Below are 15,674 nucleotides of genomic sequence, written 5' to 3'. Positions count from 1 at the left end.
CGGAACAAAGAAAATGACAAAGTGATATAATAGGATAGCTGTCGGAGTTCCACGATCGAGCAAACAACTTTATTGGGTCTGAATGTTCTTTCCTCCTTTATCCATGAAAGAGGTTAGTGTAAAATGCATTGCACCACCTTCTGGGGGAAATATTTACCTCGAGCATTATTCGGTCCATACAGACATACTTCTGCTATGCTATCAGCGAGTGGATGAATTTCATCGTAAGGTACCGCAGCGATGTTTCCAATCTTTGGCCACGTGATGTCTCCTTGACGATTAGTTTAGATCTTCACGCTTTACCATGAATTTCTCACTTAAAATTTTAAAAGTGCATGTACTGCGGCCCTGGAACGCCCAAAATGATACAATTTGAGACACGAAGTCAAGGCTAACCTCCAAGAGACTTGAAGAATTAACACTAGCGATAATGGCCAATGGTTACATTTAAGAAAGAAAAAGAGTCAGTGTTAACACATATTCCTACTGAATGATAGCTTAAATCTGAGGCAGCTTTCCCAAAATTTACGTGCCTGCTAATGAATCGTCCTGCTGGAATACATTACATATTTTATGAGTAAACTACTGTTAGGCTCTCTATCGATTGAAAATGGCCCTTATTTCCAGCGTATCAAACAATCGACATGGTATCCGTCCACAGGGTTGCTATCAATTTACACCTCAACCGGCAGAATACCACATAGGAGATATCCCAATAAATTTCTTGGAAAAAATAAAATATTTACTAATTGAACTACTCCACAGCTGACGATTGATATTCTGGCAAAAAGCCTAAGGTTTTGAGTAGGGAATCGGCAGCAATAAAAGGTAAACCGATAGCGGCAATTGCCGGCACGAGGCAACGCGAGTGAGGACTCGTACGCGAAGTTTTCCCTCTCCTCTGGTTCGTAGTGGCGGCGGTGGGTAGTAGTAGCGGCAGCAGGGGAGAGTTGTAAGAGGGTGGCCGTTGATAAAAGGGGGCGGGGTACGGGACGCCGCGCCGGTGAGCTCGCCGGCTTCTTTCCGACGCACCGGCTATGCAAGGGGAAAACTTCACACGAGTCAAAATACTTCACCAACATAAGACCGATTTAAGGACCACTTAGCAAATGAGAGGAACGCCCTCATAGGAAGGCTTACAAAGAGAAACCATCTATAATGAGTCACGCCAGAACAAATTTGGGTATGGTGAATGATTAACCGATTCTAAGAAACAGCTTAAGACACAACGAGGGATAAGTACAAGAATAACGATGGAAATCCCCAGGAATCGATAATGTTGTCAAAGGTTGGGTGGTTGTAAGATTCAAGACCTCATTTCCTGAAACGAGCAAGAATTCCACATTCTTGTTACGAGAGCCTTATCGGCAAGCTATCTCTCAAACTTCGTCCGGCACATAATCACACTCTTAACGAAATTTCTCCGAATTTGTCAAATTAATGGAGTTGCATACTCTTCGTCAGAACAGTCAATAAATTCGCCTCATATCATAAATAATAAATGTCGTATAGATGGGACAGCAAAAGCATCGCCCAGGGGGGTGTGATAAAAATGAGAAAAGATAATATGTGACATACCATCATCACACGTGCGGAGTTAATGCTGTGTTCCACCTCTTTGTTTACAGGGGCTCAGTCGCCACTTCGGAAGCTTCCTCCAACTCCTTTCCTCTTCTGCTGATACTCTTTGTTGTCTCTTCTTTGGCCCTCGGAAAAACGAGGGCGCGAGAGGGTGTCGGTATACACAACCGATGCACTTTCCTTAGTTTAGTTTCCCGCCCTCTCTTTCTGTTTCAAAATCGTCCTCGCAACAAGGCCTCGCACGTCGGTATCACCAATGACACCGCCAGCGTCTCCTCATCGGACGCCGGCGATTTCGAGCACAACCGGCCCGGATGGCACCCAACATCACCGACATTGACACACATAACATAAGAGGAGAATACCACCAACCCCTTGCCGAGAGCAAAGAAATAAACAAACACTGGGGTGGAATAAGTTTCAAAAAAGGCGGAAAGCGTCCTTCCTATTCTCCTCCACCTTCTCCAGTCACAATGAAACGATTCGTCCCATCCAGCACTACTTATGAACACTATAGTGATTGTAGAACAGTATAGTACAAGGGGATGAGGATTTTCACACGACGGATGAGTCAATTATTTTCACTTGGAAGGGTTGGGATGTGGAACACATGATCGCGCTCGCTCGACCAAAATCCTTTGTTTATTGCTTGGTTTGCTCGCTGAGGTAAAGACTTAATAAACCCATTGTAAAGGAGGGCATAAGTACGCTTTCTTTGCCTTCGACACGAGTGAAGTGAAAACAAGCCAAGAGTATTGTCAGAAACTATCCATATGAGGCACTCAATCACCACCTTTTATGATCTACTTGCACCAATTTAAATGTTATGACGGGTGACTCTCAAAACAAAGCGCTGATCCCCTAAGTACGACAGTGCCGCGAATTTAAGTGCTGAGATTCTACCGACATTGACACACATCACTTCCTTTTTGTGGTATGGAAATTGCACCGGCACTTTCTTTTAAGGGTACAGTGTGATGAGAATCAATGGATAAAAGTACCCTATGAAGTTGTCAATTGTTGCGCGAAGTAGGTGATGAAAGGAAGGGGGTGGGGCACAACAAACTGTTCCCAAACTTCTTCCGTGCACGTCTTTCCGGCGACAAGAGAGCAGTAAATCAGAGAACACGACCGGAAAAAGGGGACGTCACTAGCTAAAAGAGCTGAAGAAGACGACACCCTCCCTATCTATCTATGATGGCACAACAGCGGGCCGTCGACCGGCAGTAGCTCAGCACAACAGGCCGGCATGGGCGGAGGGACAGACGTTTAAAACCCAGCGCCGGCGGGGAGGAAGACACGCGCTATGAGTGACACAAGTATCGTCGACACGAAAAGAAAGATTCCTCCAGAAGGAAGCAGAGGCAAGAAGAAGGGCGACGTCCTCCTCCACCGCCGGCAACTCCTCCAGCGCAGGCCGCCAAGCTAGCGAGCCGCCGGCCTCCTCCACCACAGCTGCTGCCGCGCTCCGAACTTTCTTCGAGCAGCCGTCGTCGCGATGACAACGGAGTCCACCCGTCATCTCAACGGCCAACATCCGAACTGACTCGAGTTGGCTCGCTCGCTCGCTCCCTGAGCCTCTCTCCCTCCTCCCCCCGAGTCCCTTCTCCCCTTCGCTCGGCCCGAAAGTCGCTCTCGCGCGCGGGGGCCCTGTAGCGATAGAGGCCGACCCAACTGTCTGCAGTCAGTCCGGGAGGAAACAACGAGGGTGAAAAGGCACAAACACACAGGGTGGGGTGGCAGATAGTGTGTATGCTGAAGGCAACCAAAGTGTAAGGAGACGAGAGGAGAAAATAAAGGCTTGTTAGCAATGCGCTCCTCCAACTCTTTTTGTTGTCACTAGTTCCTTCCTCCGCCTATCGGAATACAATCCATCGCGAGACTAAGCCGGCAAGGCAATGGATTGCTAAGATCTGGTGGTCTATGCGTTGAGGCAATCAAGTGAAATGTGAGGCAATTAGTATCTAGAGTGATAGGAGAAAAAGGAAAAATCATGGAAGCGAAGTACTCGGAAAGAGAACGTATCTTTCCTAGAGAATGCACTCATCACTGGCGGCCCGCAAATATTACCACAATATTATGCCCCAGAAAATTATACAAAAATAGGTAGACGTACAGACAGAACAAAAACACCGATAGGGGTTGTAGATTAGATTGGGATCAGGACAGGAAAGGGATGAAAATGCATGGACATTGTGAAATCAAGAGGAACGGGAAGGGAGGACCACAATACCAAAGATCACCGGAAAAGTCTTAAAAAGTCGTGTATCTATTATTTTTTTTAACTGTCGACTGAAAGTCAATGAATAGTAAGACCAAACATGCCGACGGGAAGACCTGTCGACAAATCACGTAGAACCAGCCACGGGTGGCAAAACACACACGACCTGTCCTAAGGAGTGCATCGGAAGGATAATAAAACCACCGCCCTCTTCTCCCTCAGGACTCGAGTGCGATCTGGCTCTATCCCTCGGCGCTGGCATTCATCTTCACCCAATGTCGCACCGATCACAAGTGCAAACGTCGCGCCGTGGGGTTCGGAATACCGCGCGGCGTTGCCAAGCGTACGGAGAGAGAAAGAGATGGAGGAAGGGAAAGAGGTGAACGCCGCTCACATACATCTACACACACAAACACAAGGGCGTCGGAACACACACGGGCCCACACGGGCGTGAGGGGAGAGCAGGAGCGAACGCCCGTAGGGGAGGGTGCGAGAGATAGAGAGAGAAAATGAGGGGCGGATAGGTGATGGAGGGGAGACGGAAGGGGAGGGGGTGTAGGGGGCGTGGGCGGAGGGCAGTGAAAAGAGGGGCTGGTGCAGTGCGAGGGGCAACACACCCTTACCCACCTCCCCCCTTCCGCACGCTACTATGTCCATTCCCTAAAAGCATTCGCGGCTCACGAGAAAGTCGTTCTTCAACGAACCGGATGGCGGAACAACGAACGACTCCCAAGAGCATACGCCGAGAGCGGCTCAGCTTGAACGCCGATCCCTGCGTTGAATGTCATGAAAATCCACAAACAACTAAATTTTCGCGACTCACGACAAATAAGTCCAAGAACGACTACCACTGAGAGCGGCATTAACCGGACGCCGTTCCATGCGTTTGATGTAGTGTAAATCTACAAATTACAAAATTTTCGCTGCACACGAAAATAGTTCTCGAACGAACCGGATGGCGACAGCGAACGAATCCCAAGAATATCCGCTGAGAACGGCTCTACTACGAAGGCGATCCCCAGGTTTGATGTCATGTAAATCTACAAGTAACTAAATTTTGGCGGCTCACGACAAAAGTTCCCCAATGAACCGGATGGCGACTGCGAACGACTCCCGAGTATGTAGCGGCTCAGCTCGGACTCTCGCACCTGAGTTTGGTCTCGTAAATGTCAATAACTATTAGCGACTTGTTGGAAAATTCTGTCTCAACTGACTTGTAGAGCGAATAAACAAATCTAAAGCTTATCAGCTAAAGGCCACTCATCTCGGACGTCCGTTCTTACCCTTGATCTTCCGCTATTCAGGCATTGACTGTCATTGACCTTCCACCGCGGTAGGTGTGATGAAATAAATAGGAAGATAATTACTTTTGCAATAAGATTAGTATTCCATATACCTACCGATAACACATAAGGGATAACATTATAGCGTGAAATTAGATTTTATGGGTTACATAAAATAATTTTTAAATACTTATCATGCATTCGGGAGCAGCCGTAATAATATGAAAGACATTGCACGACTTGAATGAAAAAATATCTAAAACCGTACTTCGGTAAACTGCTGATTCTTTAAATATTAGGGTAATCTGAAGAAAAACTAATAGAATCCAAATAACTGTAAACGTAGATTCACTAATGGATGGGGATGAAAAATTAGACACCCAAAAATTGAAAAGCAAGCACGTTAAATTTACACTTCGAAAATGTAGGTATACACTCCACACGATTATGGGCATAAAATATATATTCCGCGCATCGATGATCTGGTTAATGAAATCCTTACTAAGCGTATTGTAATGATAAAAAACTACGGTTGGGTAAAAGTAACAAATCTCCGGATCCTATGGGAATGCTAGCGTGCGTTTTTAAGGAGGTAGCGCCACAGACTGCATTACTAAAAGACAAAATATTCAAGAATTTACTATTTGAATGAAAGGTACCTTCATTCTGGCAAACTGCAAACGCGACACGAATTATTAAAAAAAGTAAACAGAAGCTAGGGCAATAGACTTGGACCATCAACTAGCTAGGCAAAAAATGCTTAAAAAATTACGAACAGATACCTTTCTGAGCGAGAAAGAAAACTTTCTTAGAATCACGCTATATTCCCAGGTGGACGAACATCGATTAAACAAGGCAGAGCCACGGATGATAAAGTAATTGAATAAATGGTAGGTCGAACTCAGTCGGTCAAATTTCCAACAGGGAACAACAATTTTATTTGCAATCTCACATAGGCTTACGGACCACACCATAAAACCTGCCGCCACACCACTTTTAAGGTGCTTTGCAGGGCAGTACCTAAAGGCGAGGAAAGGTATTCCTCTATGGTAAAAGCAGTATGTAAACACACAGAGTGTGGTTCCAGAATCGCGCGTGGGAAACAATTTTTTAAATTTAAGAGGGGGATCTGAAAAAGGCGATGGAGAGAAGAGTTTTGGGTAATCGGGTAAGAAGCTGAAGAGAAAAATTATGAAAGATATTCTATTAGCGAAAGAAGACTTGGAAATTCTGCATATCACCCCGCCTGTACCTCATCCTTCAAAAATATTTCCTCCTCACTCCACAATTGTTATCATTATAATCACACATTCCGACTATAATCCTCCTGGAGATCGGGTAATCGGGATAGTAAGTGAAACGCGGTATGGTATTTGAGGAGGCGACCGGCAGCTTAAGTCCTTTGCATCACTAGAATAGGGCAGTGAAGACAGAGATGGAGAGAAACCCGGCGTCTATATTGGGCTGCTCCTCACGAAAGGCGCCAAAGGGACAACGGCTTAACGTCGCATCCGACGGACGGAGTATTGAGCTTGAATTGTCCTTTAATCAAAATTCAAGCAGAAATTGGGTACCTACTCTCTCACAATTCCCTGCCACCGCCGGGATTTGAACCCGGATGAATATGGTGGGTAGCCAGCACACTAGTCACCACACCAACCCGATCACCGAGACATTGGGTGAAGTGAAACACGCCTCATATTATACGTTGATCTACCTTGCTCGGTTGATTACCTATACAAATGTAATTTATATGTTAAAGAGCAACACGGAGAACATCATCTTAGAGCCCCTCTAGATTTCCAGGTCGGACCTAAACAATAAATTAAGAGAGATATTTTGCCGAATGAATATGCATGGGAATTCGAATTTTCCCCTTCAATATAAAAGAATTTAATAAATGCTAGGCGTTATTTCGTTAGAACATTCCTTCTTAAGTGGAAACGGTCAGTGTCCTAACACCCCTCACCACACGTCTGTTCATCTACACCTATATGATACCCCCTAGGCCGCCTAAAAAGGCGAGTTGCAGGGGGTGATAGAACACCAGTCGTCAAGGGTCTTCAATCCGCGGTCCGCCGGCTATCTTCTAGCGGCCCCTTGAGGCTATAGAAAATACTATACCGCGAATGAAATATCGACACACTCGCCCAAAATTGATTCATTGAACTTATATTGATTGATTAAACTTTTTAAACAATAAATATTTTTTTACTTTGAAATTATGTTTTTAAAATTTTTATTCATGTTGTGGTAAAGTGACTTGGGTGATCGTGGCCCATCCGACGCTGCAAAACCGATTTTTGACCCATGCATTAAAAAAGGTCGAAGATCCCTGATGTAGATCAAGAAATAATTCCTCCACACCACTGAGTGAGAAGACTCGCATTCCGACCAGAACGACAAGGTGCACCGTCAGATTCGGTCAACAAGAGCGTGTATCGAGGATGATGAACCGCCTCATATGTTTCTCTCCCTTTCTTTCGGCGAAGAGCGCCCTCCCTCACTCTCTCTCCCTCCCACCCACCCACACACACTCACCAACACTCCAGCCGCCCCAAGCCTCCGTGCTCCTCATCCTTTCCCAGCCGAGGAATTCCCGAACGTGGAAGAGAGAGAGGAAGAAAGAGCGAGTAGGGGGATGAGTGGAAAAGGAGCGAAGTAGGGGAAATATTGAGAGGAGGGGATTGCTCCTCACACGCAAACTCTCTGCTCCTACGGATGGCCGGCTCCCACTTCCACACTTAACTCTACCCACCCCCTACTGCCCCACCCACTCCTCTCGCCGCCGCCGACCCGAAGGAGGGGAAGGGGTTGGTTGGTGGTGTCCGTGATGAGGGGAAGCGTGACCCCCTACTTCCTCACCGTGACGCCCCGGCCTCCCCTCCTACCGAACTGCCCATATTATAACACCCGACGGAACGTCTTCTTCAACCGCGCACCTCGATTGAAATCAACCATTCAATGAGTATAGTAAATATTTTTACCGAACACCATCTTTCATTCAACTTTCACAGTGGACAGAAAAGACAAAGTGCTTGTGGACGGCCTCGGTGGCGGCGGGGTGAAGTCCTCACCTGACAAACAATAGGTCGCGGGTTCGAGTCCCGCCAGGTAGGTTTCCTCTCTTTAGGGCATGGTTATTCGTGTATGTTTAATAGTCAAATATGTGAAACACTCCGATATAAAATGACCAATATGAGATGTATTCGGTCGTTGGGGAATAAAATAAAAATGAAATGAACATGTATGGCGGTTGAGGAGCTTCTACAAAAAAACTATATTTTTCGGAGACAGTCTAAGGTGCACCCCCTTCAATTAACCCACCCTTCCCCGAAATATATTCCCTCTCATCTTGAATCTCTCTATAGTGCACTCGAATCCCATTTCCTCCTCCCCCCCCCTTTAAAAACATTTTTTCCAAGCCCTTTACCCGAGGAACTGCAGCGAAACCGGTCGAAAGTATATTTATTGTTTTGGAATTGTCTTTTTTTAAGATATGCCAAAACACATCCATTTCATAGTAGTATCCCATCCCCATCCCATAAGTAGCTGATAAGACAAGGGGTAGAATAAGTGATTTTTTTCAAAACAGAGTTAGGTAAAGTGATATAATAGATACACAAAAACTTGGTGGCCAAGGGATATGAGTGAGTCTCTGTTCTGTGCTGAAATCGAATCACATGCACCACTGAAATCTAGGTGATCTTGTTTCTTTTCATTACGTACTTTCTGTGGTGTATTCTGACTAGAGAAAAAATCACTTGTACCCCTTGACTTCTCAAACCCTTATATATATATAGGGTGGAGAAAGACTGTCACAAAATTTTAACCCTGGATAGCCGATACCAGTAGGAACCAATATTACTGATGATTTGTGGTTTCAAAACAGACCACAGAACCTTTAAGCCGAGATCTCCTTGGATACATCGCGATCTCCGGCAGGCAAATGATTCGAAGTCGTGATTAGTCCAGAGAATCCGACAAAAGGGAAAACTCGCGTCCAGACGGAGCGCTTGGCTAAAACTTTTCGTGGTTTAAAAATGGTGCGTTTTCGACCTGAACATAATCAGGACTTTGGTTCACACTGGAATAAGCTATCCAGTGCTAAATTTCGGGACACAATTTTTCTTCAAGCTGTGTCACCTGAAAGTTTCAACATGAAAGATTTAGTTTTAAACGAGAAATACGCCAGAAAAAAATGGCAAATTAAGAAAATAAGACTGGCTGAGCGGTACTGATTTCTCCAGTTAAAAGTCTTCAATGGCCACTTTGTCGTAGCAATTCATTTTACGGTGCAATAAAATGTTGCGTGAAGTCGTTCCAATTCTCTAATTTGCCCAGAGAATAGTTTCACAAGTTTAAGAAAAGGCTACGATAGCGAGGTTGAATGCCATTGCATTACATCGGCGTTAAGAGTGCAGGAAATTTCAAGAAGTTACCAAGATTCTGAGTCAACAGTCACGTCAAGGGTTGAATTTACTTTCTCTCTCTTCGCTTCGTGGAGTGCACCAGAGCTTACAAGATTAAAGTTGAAAGGTTAGTGATCGATGGATCATTGAGCCGGTAACACCCGCGAACATCCCAGGCGAGAACCTCCGAGAGGATCCGCCAGCGAAACCGGAGTCAGCATCGGTTGAAGATATTGGCCTCTTTACACCGAACGTGTGTGATTTCACGCGCCACAAGTCGCGGCGCTAAAGGGCGGTCTTTTGAATCGTGCCGAACAAATCAACAGGCGACGACTGCATCTTAAACTTGATAGCAGTAGGATTCGTAGCCGACAGGATTGCCTCATTAAATGAGCTTGAACGCTCGAATTTCATGCCAAGAATTCCATACCACACTTTCTCCTACACGACAGGCTCGTCAAAGGAGGAATTATGTCTCAATTCCTCCCACACTGAAAATATTCCGAGTAACGCCTGTCGCTTAGGACAATGCAGAACAAGTTTAAAATTTTCCCTCCATTTAGGATCCCAGGGTTTCTTTGGAGATCGCAACCCGCCCAAATAAAGACGTTGTTTCGATATATTAATTCCATTACAAAGTATTTGATAATACTGTTGAATACTTTTTTGTTGTTGTTTACGTTTTGCTTATAATTTGTAATTGTATTCTTTATTATTGTGAGTCATCTGTAATTGGCCTTCTTCTGTTTTAGTACTGCATTAAATAAATAAATAAATTTGAAAACACAGAATAAAGGACTGCGAGAATAATTCTCACTCTCTCGAATAAAATCCATACTTGTCATGATTTGCAAATAATAAAGTTTTTAAGTGGCTTTTAAATAATTAATAATTACGTGGCTTAGTTTAAACGATTCTCACTCAACGTTAGAAGCTTTGAGATGTATAAAGAGAAAAGACCAACAGATCGAAGGTCTACTCCGCCAAGGCGGTATGCAAGTAACGACGCAAACTCGAATTTTGCGTGCATTGCGAGTACGTGCTTGGGAAATTAAGGAACGGTGAAAGAAAGCAAACGTGCTCTAACTCTAAATCATCAGACCTCACACATGGTCATCTTAGGTGTGAATAGAACCAGAGAGGAGTAGAACTATAGAACCCACAGCGTGTAAAGCTTGGGCTTAATAAGTGGGATAAGAGCGTAAGATTACTGTTTGAATCAGAATGGCCTCGCATAAGCCAAAAGTAAGACGCGACTGAGATGTGATTTACACCAGCCTTTTATAACGCCGAGTTAATCAGATTTCCTAGAATTTCTAACATCATGTTTTGCATACTCTAGCTTCATAGGCAGATTGCCTTCATCAGTAGGTTATGAATACATTGCATAGCTTATGAGTCATATGTACCGTGCATATTCTGCAGTACGTATTCATGGAAGTACATTTTTATCCTCTGCTTCATGTTGGTGATACTTCACCCGCTGCCAAACACCTCTGTTGGTGGCTTGCACGATTCGTAAATGTAGATTACTATCTTCTATTCCTTTTTATGCCAAGCTATCTAGTACCGTCTACTAATAACGTATGTAGCTATGTCATCATATGCATTAACTGGTATTCTGGTACAATAACAAATGAAAGGAAAACTATGCATTTATCTACAAATTTAATCTCGCGGCACAACTAGTTTCCACACCGCGGCGTCATTATCAAGTACAAGGGTTACAAAATAAAATCTTTTAAAGATTTTATGCTGGTAACCCTTGCATCCGACGATGACGCCGCTGCGTCGAAACTAGTTCTACCGCGAGAATAAAATGGTGGATTAATACATAGCTTTCCTTTTATTTGTTTGAATGAACTTCCACAAAGTTGAGCTGGAGACTATAGAGATTAACTGGTAAAATTTCCAAGGGTTTAAAGAAACCGTCCTGTCTAGAAAATCTACCAAGAAAACAATGAGGGAATACCTCCCACATAAAAGGATTGCCCATTATTTTTTTCCTAAGTTAATATTTGACCTTTTGCATAGAAGAATAGCAGTGATCTGTACCTTGAAATTTCTTCAACCGTTTTAACCCAATAAAACGGAATATGAAGAATAAAATCGTACAAGACGACAGTTGTGGGATGATGCAGAGCTGTATTCCCGATTTCATAATATATGCCTTAATCCGCATATTATAGGCCCTATTATCATTAAAGTCTCATTTCGATTAAGATAGGTTTCCATGAAGTACTTTAAAAGTATTCTGGGAGCCTCCCCTTCCATCAAGCACTTCCCTCTTCAATGCACAATAACACCTGCTCCCTTTCATTCTATCTAAAAATCCTATTCTTTTCCTTCCTCTCCCTCGTCTGTCCAACATTCTACCCTCTAACACTGTTTTAAACATTCCCTCCCCGCTGAGTACCCCCTTCATCCACACCTTCTGTCTCCTCCTTACATCGTCTAAAATCTGGCTCTCGTCAAAATAATTAGAAAAAAGGGAGATGTCTAAGCCTATACGATGATTATAGACGGGGAGAAGCCAGAAGAATCCGTAGACAATCAAGGAACAATTCATAAATGGAAAGGGACAGAGAAATTAAGAGAGGCGCCTTCGATAAAATGTTTTTAGCCAGATTTCCCCGTTGAAAAAATATTTTTATAAACAGGAAATACCAAAATCAAACACAAATAAGGAAGTTTTGATAAAAGGATTTTTGTATTTTGCCCGACTGCGTGGAAGGGAGTGTGAAAATATGAAGCATGACAATGAAGAAATGAGTAAGCTGTAAAAGGAGGATGAAAATAGGCTTCGAGATGTGGGTATGACAAACAATTATCATTACTTTCAACCGGTAAAGGCAGTTATTTCTTGTGCTCCAAACTCAGCATACGCGTTTTCGCAATGTTAAGCGGTACCCTCTATATCAGGCTCCTAAGCCTGAATCGCACGATAATTTTTTGCTTCCCTCAGAATGATAGCGAAGCGATAGATTTTCAGAGCCAAAAGAGTGGTCGCACCACCCAAAATTTTCTGAATCGCACGGCCAATCCTGCAATCCCTTTCTCCATCGCTTTTTCCGTCACTTTCCGTATTTACTAAAGCCAAGCGAGACGTTCCAATCGATGTTAGCAGGCCCTCGGAAAAGATGGAATAATGATCGAGAGATTCAGGCCTTAACTGGCCTTTATTAGGACGAATATAATTGAACAGCTATACCGCAGTCTTCCGCGACGTCTAGTATCAGCGTCCATCTTCCGGGAATACTTCCCGTCGGTTGACTTTTGATGACCACAGTTTCGTCCCCTGTACTGTAGACGTCCTTAGGTCGAGTCGATCGTCGTTATGTCGAATACAACGACGATCGACTCGACCTAAGGACTCCTCCAGAACAGGGGACGAAACTTTTATCATCGAATCAGTCGACGCGACGTATACCCGGAAGATGGACGATGATAACCTATTATTATTCTCATTCAAGACGATTCAGAGCTAAGAGAGAAGAAATCTTAGGAACCAAGAAGACGAGCCTTAGCAGTGAGGGGATGTGAGACGGTAGTGGTATATGCCCAAGGGTCCCTCCCTCACCTCCGCAGAGGAAGGAGAGGGACAGCCGTCTTCCAAACGTGAGCGATGCCTACTCTGCTCCCCTAAGAGAGGCACGAAGGAGAGAGAACGCCTCGACATCGATGCATCTGACAACTCGATGTTTTTGTGACGCATGGAAAACATCGAGAGCAAAAAATCGATGCAGCATCGATTCGATATTATTATGGTACACACTCAACATCGTTCTGATGTTTTGAAAGAGAATTAGGGAGCGATTTTTTTTATTATACCCGTTAATTCCGGTCATCCATAGCACCTCCAGAATAAAATCATACGTTCTCACCAATGTAATCTATTGTTCTTCTGTTGGAAAATTAAGGGAGGTGAAAAGTCCTCCACTTCTACAATCGTGTGCTGGGGTATTAAAATCGACTTACCGATTGATTCAGTCGTGGGAGCCGCAATAACACCCCACATGTTATATACTTTAATAACCATCATATACCTGAAAATTTATTTACAGAATAACAAAATTCCGCTACGTGCAGCCACGGCATAAATTATTTGGCGCATCGATGTTTTCTTTCATTGTCACTAAAAGAGTGACGTGAAGGTGCTTCGCGAAAACAAGCTGCCACGAATTTTATAAACATCGAAAAATCAACCACTCGACGCATTTTCGCCGATGTGGCATAATCCTCACGGAAAAGCTCGGAGCGGCGGCACACAGCTACTGACACGGGGCGAAGAAGGGAGTACGTATCATTTTAAGAGGGGGGTGAGGGTTAGGAGGAGGGAGGATAAGGGGTTAAGGAGGGGGGAAAGGGAACTAACCACACAGACACATACGGACGTTCCGGCAAAGAGAGAGAGGGGAGGGGATGAGGTGCATTCGGGAGGGGAAGGTGGGGAGGCCATACGTTCCCCCTCCCCTCCGTGAGGCGTACGTGAGAAAGGCAGGGGCTAAGGAGACGGGAGGGGGAAGGGGAAGGAGGGCCAGTGTTGCCGTTCGGTCGCTGGCGTCATTGACTCCGGGAGTGGGCAAAGCAATGGAGGGGAGGGACTTACCGCTCGGGTAGGGGAAGTGAGGGGAAACTGGGAGGAGAAAGCTGTGTGTGAGTGCGGCAATACACACGGCGCGCGGCGTTTCAGTGCGGCCGGATGAGAAATCTGAAGCATAAGCAAGCAAAGCAAAGCAAGCGGCTCACTTCCCCTCATCCGCCGCGCTTGAATTTCTCACCTTTTAAATATCAGTGGATTTGATTCGCTTCGACACTGATGTCACTCGCGGCAAGAGGAGGGGAATGGGTGGAAAAGGAAGGGACCCGTATGTGTTTCGGGAAGCAATAAGCGGGAGTGACGACGACCTGAGTTGATCTCGGCTGATTACTGATTGAAGCGGCCAACAGTTAAGTCAACGCCGATGTAAAGATAGGTTCACTCAAAAATTAGTTCAACTGCTGCTGCGAAAGGGGTTATAGTTAGCGAAATACCATCGACTTCGTCAGAATTGTGGATGTGTTGGGCAATAATGGGATATGCACCCGCTGCCGGCGATTAGGATATAGCTATAGAGATTCGCAATACTTGTACGGTCTTTGAGATGCGAATTGTGGTTAAAGATGAGGTTTTCGTATCCAGCAATAAAGTTCATTTTAACATTTAACTGACAGGCTCGATTTGCTGCCGATTAGAAAAGTTTGTAACGCCATGATTGCCCCCGATTCGCTCAATGGAAAGCGAAGGGAGAAGTGCGCTCCGCAGCGCCCAGGGTGATAGGACTGGAGGGGTAAGGGGCTTCAACGAAATTTTACATCTTTCGTTGATAATATCCGACAAAAATTGAAACGTACCTATACTTGACGTTGGACCGAAAATTAAAGTAAACTCTCCCCCGTAAGTTCCATCTTCATATTTTATGTTTATGTTTTACTATCTACATGTATGTGTACTCACCCTATGGCAAGAAGGAAAATATATTTTAGAATATAAAGAAAAATATGGTTTAAATAAACCCCTGACGAGCTGTTTTAGCTAATTCTTTGGAATTTTTGTACAATAAAAATGGATTTATTTTCAAAATTATTAGGTCACTAACACAAACAGTAGAATATAATGGGAAATAGGAAAAGTAATCTCCAGCTATTTGAAATTCTCCTCGAAGCTTCATCTCCTTTTGTTTGTGCATAAAGCAAGCCGAATTAAAAAAGGGCGCAGAAATAGTACAAGGTGACGCAATTTCAATCTCACCAAACTAACCTGAGAAGAAATCAAAAGAGGAATGGCTAGAACGAAAAAGGCTCCAAAACAAATCGCAAAAAGTAAACACAAGTAATCATTATCATTTATGAGAACGCTTTTCTTTGGAGATTTTGAAGAGGAACACACCAGAGCAATATTTCACCAAGTATATACCGTTTTGTCAGCCGTTTATCACATATTGTTCATGAACGAAGAGGGTATTAAAGAGGAAAAGGGTTAATTAATTTAGTTAAACAATTAACAAAGAAGAGCTTCACGAAATGGATAGAAACATCAAGTATGTGAAATAAAGAGGATACATTTTAGCATACCGTTTATTATATATATTTTTTAAATCACGAGATTTGGGTCAATTATATTTAATAATTTTATTT

General features: G+C 44.1%; 1 protein-coding gene across 2 annotated transcripts in view; it reads right to left on the bottom strand.

Moving 5' to 3' along the window:
- LOC124162118 (neurogenic protein mastermind-like) overlaps positions 1-15,674 on the bottom strand; it is a 592,489-nt gene that overhangs the window by 286,410 nt on the left and 290,405 nt on the right. The window contains exon 1 of one of the 2 annotated variants that reach the window (XM_046538525.1): positions 1,579-3,369. The exons of the other annotated variant lie outside the window; for it this stretch is intronic. Coding sequence (XP_046394481.1) covers positions 1,579-1,584 — 6 coding nt within the window. The 5' untranslated portion in view covers positions 1,585-3,369. Of the gene's footprint in view, positions 1-1,578; positions 3,370-15,674 lie in introns of those variants that run through there. 2 annotated transcript variants of the gene reach the window in all.

Source organism: Ischnura elegans, chromosome 7 (genome assembly GCF_921293095.1).
Source record: "Ischnura elegans chromosome 7, ioIscEleg1.1, whole genome shotgun sequence".
Lineage (NCBI taxonomy): Eukaryota > Metazoa > Arthropoda > Insecta > Odonata > Coenagrionidae > Ischnura > Ischnura elegans.
The sequence above is the reverse complement of the archived record's forward strand: the minus strand, read 5'-3'. Positions and strand labels throughout refer to the sequence as shown.